A 7,497-nucleotide genomic window follows, 5' to 3' on the forward strand; every position below is an offset into this window, starting at 1 on the left:
GCACATAGAAAGAAGTAAAAGAGCCAAATTACAGGAAGAGAATGAGTTGCTGAAAAAGTAGTTGCAGCTACAAGAAGGTCATAAGGAAGATAAGTCATCCATTTTGGGAGAGCATCAGCAGTAAGAAGGACCTCCAGTAGATAAGGAAACAACCAAGGAACAATAAAGAGAGGAAAAGTTGCAAGTTGATGTTGAGATTCTGACAAAACTGATATAGGAAAAGGAGTCACAGGTAGCAAAAGGAATACAGGTTTTAAAACAACAGGTGCAAGAGAAAGAAGCCCAAATGGCTTACATGGCCAGTTGGGCAGTAGAAGCCTTACAATGTAGGCAACCTGCAAAGTCCTATGCCTTATATCTTAAAGATCAATGGTTGCAATTTCAAATTAACACATTGGCCCAAAGGGGCAACATCCCATTTCAGAATTACAATCCGTTTATGTATTTGTGTGACAATAGCTCAGCTGAAGATAAAGCAAAGTTAGCATAATTATATTTACACAACTTGGCACTTCCAAACATGAATCTATGGGACCCGAATGCTACATTAGGAGATGTGCAACTCATGGCCATGACCTCTTGGTTAAACCATGAGGAAAAGAGGGCAGCAAAAATTCAGAAAGTTATGGACAAGGAGCTAAGTGAGCCACTTATGATGAAAGCAGAACCAGAAGATCCCTCACCTTTAGTATATGCCCATCAGCACCTTGCCAACAACCCTCAGGTTCTCCCAAACTACGTTGAAAGGCAAGCTCTGATCATTTCTTACTTTGAAGACATGGAAAGACTGCTTGGTGATAACTACATTCATGCTTGCACAAGGAGATGGAACACATTGTCCCACAGTCTGAAAATAAGGGAGTACCACTCCCCAATAAGGATGAGGGATGCTTTGGCAAGAGTACCACTTTATAAATAGTCAATGCAAAATCTGCAGGCCAACTAGATTGGCCTAAAGTTCAGTCCTCCATTGCTTTTAGGACTACTAGAAGGGGTCAAAGAAGAAGAAAAACATAGGTAATGGGAGGAAGTAGAGAGAAAAGCAGGGTTTCATGACCGAGAAGAGGACATCACCTCGGAAGCCTGGGATGTCAGAGAGGCAGTCAAAGCAATCAAAGATGATGAGCTGGATTAGTTTCTCAAAGGATAAGCAACACATTCAACAGGGGGGTGATGATGAGCCCCAAAAAGGGGTAACTTTATGGGTTCATTTTGCCTATTATTCTCAATTAATCCACCATTCTTCATAGTTTTATGCATGCTTTTGAATATATTTATGTTGATTGAATGAATGAGAAGAGTCACTTGACCACAAATTCTAATACGTGCTTATTGCAGATTTTTGGACATCTTTTGGATGAAAGTCAAGCATTTATGAGTAAGTTGACAACCAAATATGAAGGAACAAGGCTGAGGATTTGTATGAAGGGTGTCTCCTACACTAAATGACCCCTTCCTCGAGTTCTCCACCATTAACTCGGAGTTCAACAACCCACCAAAGATGATTTCAAGGGGCAGCCAAGCAGGTTTTTTGAAGTGGTTGATTAACTGCAGTTTTGGCAGCCAAGCTCCTAAAGTTAAGGAGGACTGTTGGGAATCCTCGTGCTGCATAAGTAGGAAGGCTTCAAGCCTTGGTAGTTTAGCTATTGAACAGTTGTTTTTCGCGCTTTAGTGCAGCTCTGCATTTCAACTCATTTTCGAGTTCTTACTGTAAACAGTTTTGTGACATGATTATTTTTTTAGTAATGGAGATAAATTTCGCTTTGCACCAACTCTGAGATTTCTTAGGAGGTTGTAGCTCTTGGGGTTGGGCCCAAACCAAGTGCCAATACCTCCTTTGTGTACTTTTATGTGTTTTCCTTGCATTAATAGAATAATTTCTATTATTCAGGTTAAGATCTTGCTTTATTACTTAGGTTGTTTTTTTATGATTGACATAGTTTTTCATGCTTTACGTTGATCTGACAGTTTGGTAACAAAAAATATCTGCAAAAAGGCCATCAAGCAGCCCTAAATATCATCTCTCCCTCCTTGGGACCATGAGTTGAGACCAAGGCATACTTGCTACCACAAAAACACTATTTTTGCCTTCCAATGCAATTGCTAGTGTTAGATTTTAAGTTGGAAAAGTTGATATCAGTCATGCTTGCATGTTTAGATATGTTCTTGCTTGGTTTCCGTAGCTATCTTGCATGATTTCCTGTCTATAAACTTCTGTTCATCATGTTTCTGGTTTTTAGGTCAGATTAGGTCAAAATAGATAGATCTCTAGTGTTGACAGTCTTTGTTCAATCAGTTTTGGAAAATAGTGTGCAGAGCACCTGTGATACATCCCTACCTACCATACCTCCATCATACAACCTGCTCCAACCCCTAACCCAAGATTCCTTCCCTTCATTTGCCACATTTTTCCAATTTGCCCTAATTTCTACCTTTTTATGCAACATTGCTCCCTCCATCCTTGAACAAATCCAACCACCTTCATCACTCCTTAGCTTCATTTACTAGGTCTTAGACCCCTTAACATCCTTATTCATCCTTAATTTCCGCTTTCCCACCGTTTCTCCACAATCAACCCTCTAAAATCCACTTTCGGTTGTCCCTGTAGAATTTCCTATAGAACCCCTGCAGACTTCTTGTAGAAGTTTACGTGAGCAGTTTTTCGAGATCTGATCACTGTGAAATTCTCTGGAAGGGTCCTAGGGACTCCTTGGGCCCTCTTCTCACCTTCCCAGCCTCCTGCAAGCGCCCACTCTATTTCCTTTTGCCAATAAGCCTCTGCACAGACGAAAATAGTTAAAGCACATGCATAATAATTTTGCATAATTACTCAAACATACAAAAAGATGCTTTTTCCAGATCTTCCTTCAAAAGTAGCTTAGTCACATACATTTCACCTTTCCAAGATTCAATGGCATCCATTTTAGCAATTTTCATCTCTTTCCTTGCACCGGTAGGGTTAGTTAATAAAACTAGAGTTTGCTAGGTTTTGCATTTCCTTTCAGCTTTCCGCTTCTTTCTGCAAATATACTGGTCTCTTTTGAGTTAGCTTTCATCCATCATAGTTAAAAGCTTCTTCTAAGAGCTCATAGAAGTTGGCTTAAGCTCCTAGCAAACTTGTGCCAGCTGATCAAGAGATAGCCTGCGGCAAGAGTTAGTACTTATGCATATAACATCGTCGCTTCTAAGTTTGTTACGAAGTACTGGGTTGATAAAAGTAAAGAAGTGAGTCCTAGGAGTTGCAATGTCATTGCTGCAATACTGGAGCTCACCAAAGCTAAATTACTTTTGTTTGTGCCTGTAGGATTATTCCTTTAAAATAATTGTTTGCAATGTGCATTATGTGAATATGTTATGGGTTTCATCTAATAACTACATTTTTTGATTGTGTCTATAGGATTATTCTTTTATCATTGTTAACCAAGAGATATTTAATGGTGATGGAATTATATGTGGAAAATGTTTAAGAAGACAACACTGAGTACAATCACTTCTTTAATCAATGCATTGCTCAATTACAATAATTTTTATCAATGCATTGGTTAAATGCACTAAATTTTCTCTGATGCCTCACAACGAGTAACCTCCCAACTACACATAAATTTTCCAAAACCCAAACTTCAAAAGGTCATTGTAGAAACCATAAATTTTAATGATCATGTACAGGAATTAAATTTGAAGAGAAAGGTTATAATTTTGTTTGAAAAGTTAATTTCATTTTATCTTTTTAATATTGAGAAGTTAAAATAAAATATTATTTTTATATGAAAGTAAAAAATGATTTAAAATTTCATATATACCTCACACATCACACCTCTTACTACATGGACTTGTGCTGACTTTAAACAAAGAATCTATATTCAGATCAAAGCTCCACACACTTAAACAAATCCACTTACATAGTATTGGTTCACCAAAGTTATAGTTTTTATAAAAATTATATGAAAAGAGTTTAATAGGACCATTTGTTTATAAACTATATAAAAGTCATAAAATCAATATGGAGGGAATTCAACTCGGCCAATTAGTGATAATCTATATCAAAATTATATGAAGGGAATTCAGTAAGATTATTTTGGATGTCATGTTTGGAACATAATAAAATTGTTCTTCAATGAAAATGTTCTTCTTGCTTACAAGGTAATCAAGGAACATAATAATTATTTGAAAGTTTCTTTTCCTAAAATTATCATAATATGTGGAAAAAATTTAACATTCAATTTTTTTAATTATTATTATATATATAAAATGAATAATAATAATAATAATAGTAAAATTCATTAAAATAATAAAAAAAAATATTTGACAAACCATTTTCTTACTTTCTAATTAAAAAAATTGAAATAATTTTCATTTCAAAGTTGACAAATAATTTTTTATTTTAATTTTCATCTATATAAAATATATAAAAAATAAAACTATAATGTGATATAAATTTTAAATGAAAAGCATCTGCAATAAATTCATACAATATATTATAATATGCCAAAAAACAATTGCCATAAAAAGCATATAATCTGCCACACTAGCAGTTAAAAAGAACCTCGAAATTTTGAAATATAATATTCCAGTAAACAATTACTATAACATGCATATAATATGCATCCTGGTCGTTGAAGAGTATGAATTATAACTTCGCATAAAAAATAAATTTTCAAAGTTTTTTTCCATGAAACAGATTATTATGAAAATTATACTAAAATTGTTCAGAGGCCCCTAGTTTTAAGTTATAATTAAATTACCTGAATGAGCTAGTGGTGAATTGTTACAAGAGTGAGTGACTTAATAGACAGACTTATTTTCTCTTTGGTTTGTCCAAATTGTTTTGGTGTAACTTTATTGACTTTAAATTTATAATCACGGGTGAGAATTTCTCAGATAATGATAAAGCATTAAAAGAAATCTTAATGACCGTTCATAAGTTATATGTTTGCATTCCAATCTCAATGATGGTTCATAAATTCTCCATTTGCATTCGATATATAAATTCCGTGGTATACATATTATTTTATAGGGTGGGTTAGCTTATACTTTATAATCGTCTCCAAAGAGTTTGGAGAAAGAGATAAAGTTCATTACACCAAAATTTATCATAAACCCAACTATCCTGGCTTCCCTGTGAATTTTCAAAAATGTCCAATTTTTCATAGACATTATCTATATTCACTCTTGATGTTGTGACCACTTCTATCTTTGTGTTTGCTATTTTATCTTTCTCCAAATTCTCCAGAACCATTGGACACTCATACACTCTTATCTTTTGAAGTGTTTTAATGCTTAAATAACTAACTGGCATCCATTTTAATGCCGGGCATCTCATCATTGTGAATATTTGAAGGCAAGGCATTGCACCTTCTTCTACTATAGGCAACTCTCGCAATCCAGGTAATTCAACCAATGATAATATCTCTAAGGAAGGAAATGCACCAATGTCACTGAATTCCTTGGGATACTTCTCTAGCTTCAAGCCACAACGCACTATATCCAATTTCCTCAGGTTCATAAGCTTGTGCAAGGGTGGTAGATCTTCTAAGCTATGGAGCTCCCACAATCGAAGATGAACCAAATTTTGAAAGCCAAGAAAATCCATTTTCACCACAAGACGGCAATTTAACATAAGTCTTTTCAGCTTTGACATATTCTTCAGGTCATGCGGTGGGCCTGCCATCTTTGTGAGCGTCAATTCAAGGGTCTCCATGTTAGCAAGGTTCCCCAGTGTCCCCTGGCTAATTGCTTGTCCGTTATTCTCTAAATATAAGCCTTTGAGTTGTGTTAACCTGCCCAAATCATCAATGGAAGCCACTCTTGTGCAGCTATGCTTTCCTTGGTGTTTTCTCCACAGACTACGGCAGTTACTCATGTACAAGTACTGCAAAGAGGTGAGGCCCGATATACTATATGGCAGACATCGCAAATCATCACAGTCGTTGAGGTCCAGATATTTTAGAGATCTCAACTTATGAATGGCAGATGGTAGCTCTGTGATACCAGAGCCGAAAAGAATTAGGATCTCAAGATTTACAAGATTTGTTAGAGATGCAGGCAACCTTGTAATACGGACATGTGCTAAACTTAAGTATACTAGCTGTTTCAAACAGCCCACACTCTCTGGCAGTGACTGGAGGCACGTCCAACTCAAATCCAGAACCTTAAGGGAGATCATACCCGTAATCAGCCTTCTTGGAATTTCTATAATATTATTGTTTCCAACAATCAGTGAGCAAATTTCTGGAGAGCTCAATGATTGCGGAAGCGAAATCAATTTGTTGCTGTTCAACAAAATCCTGGTCCGTCCTGAGAATTCATTTTCCTTTAATGTTGTCAAAACCCGACCTGCGCCACAGTAGAAATTTTCCTCTTGCTCAGCAATCTGGACAGCCAAATCACGCAGTACGTCGTGCAGCCTGAACCATAACACGCGCCCATCGACGTCTCTCCCAATTGGCTCGATCAAACAACGATCGGCTAAAATGTTGACGTAATTTCTTCCCTTCTGGAATGGGTCGTCGCCTCGCTGATCTTGTAGCTTCTCTGTTGTAAGCAGTCCCTCGCTTACCCACAATGGAATCGCCTCGTTCTCCTGAACAATATAATCTTCTAAGAAGGTCGCCAAGTATAGAAAACAGAGTTGAAGATTAACGTCGTGTCTACCCAGTGCATCGTAGCTCAACCTTAGGCGATGATAGAGAGCTTCTTTGTCCTGGCGGTTAGCGGTGGGCAGCCTTCGGGCTGCCAAGTGCCACTCATATTCACTGGTAACCCCTGCCATTGCTCTGCCTACTGCTTTGATTGCAAGAGGAAGCCCTCCACAGTTGGCACACACAATCTTGGCCGTTCCTTCATGGATGTTAGGCAGCGTAATGAACGGAAAAGCATGATAAGCAAATAACTGCCAGCTATCATCTGTATTCAAATCTTCCATTGTGATTATGTACTTCTCTGCAACTCCCATCTCGAGCAATGCTCTGCGATTCCTTGAACTCACAATAACTGTAGATATCGAAGAATCCGTTAGCCAGCGGAGTAAACCCAATTCCTCTAGCAATTTTTCACCCTCTTCCCATACATCATCCAATATCAGGAGGAAACTCTTTCCTTGCATTCTCTCGTTTAACCATACTCGTAGGGCCTCATGATTCATATTTTTATTGCGTTCTACTTCTGTTTGCATGGCTACTTGTGCAGAAAGTTCATTGCGAAGACTTATAAATGAAGGGAACTGTGAAACTGTGAGCCAAAGCAATAGTCTATCGCTAAAAGATCTCTTACCATTTTACTGTTGAACAGAGTCTTCAGGAGCAGAGTTTTACCCGAACCACCTTTGCCTACCACGCCAATGCGCAAGAAGGGGGTGTCAGCCGCTTCACTGATCACGAAATTTTCGAGCCTTGCAAGAGCATTCTCTTGTCCCACTATAAGGGGTTCGCTAATGAAGAAACCCTTGGAAGCGATTCAAGATTGGGAGTTAGTTGCCGAATTAGTACTCGCTGAAAGAAG

General features: G+C 37.5%; 1 protein-coding gene across 1 annotated transcript; it reads right to left on the reverse strand.

The window, feature by feature from the left end:
• Positions 1–5,032: 5,032 nt before the first annotated feature.
• Positions 5,033–7,171, reverse strand: LOC149214031 (putative disease resistance protein RF45). The gene has a single exon (XM_089389264.1). The coding sequence runs from the start codon at positions 7,169–7,171 to the stop codon at positions 5,033–5,035; it is 2,139 nt and encodes a 712-aa protein (XP_089245390.1).
• Positions 7,172–7,497: the final 326 nt, after the last annotated feature.

Source organism: Pinus tabuliformis, chromosome 1_1, assembly GCF_031772625.1.
Source record: "Pinus tabuliformis cultivar Carrire ecotype Pingquan chromosome 1_1, CPIR1, whole genome shotgun sequence".
NCBI classification, from domain to species: Eukaryota; Viridiplantae; Streptophyta; class Pinopsida; order Pinales; family Pinaceae; genus Pinus; species Pinus tabuliformis.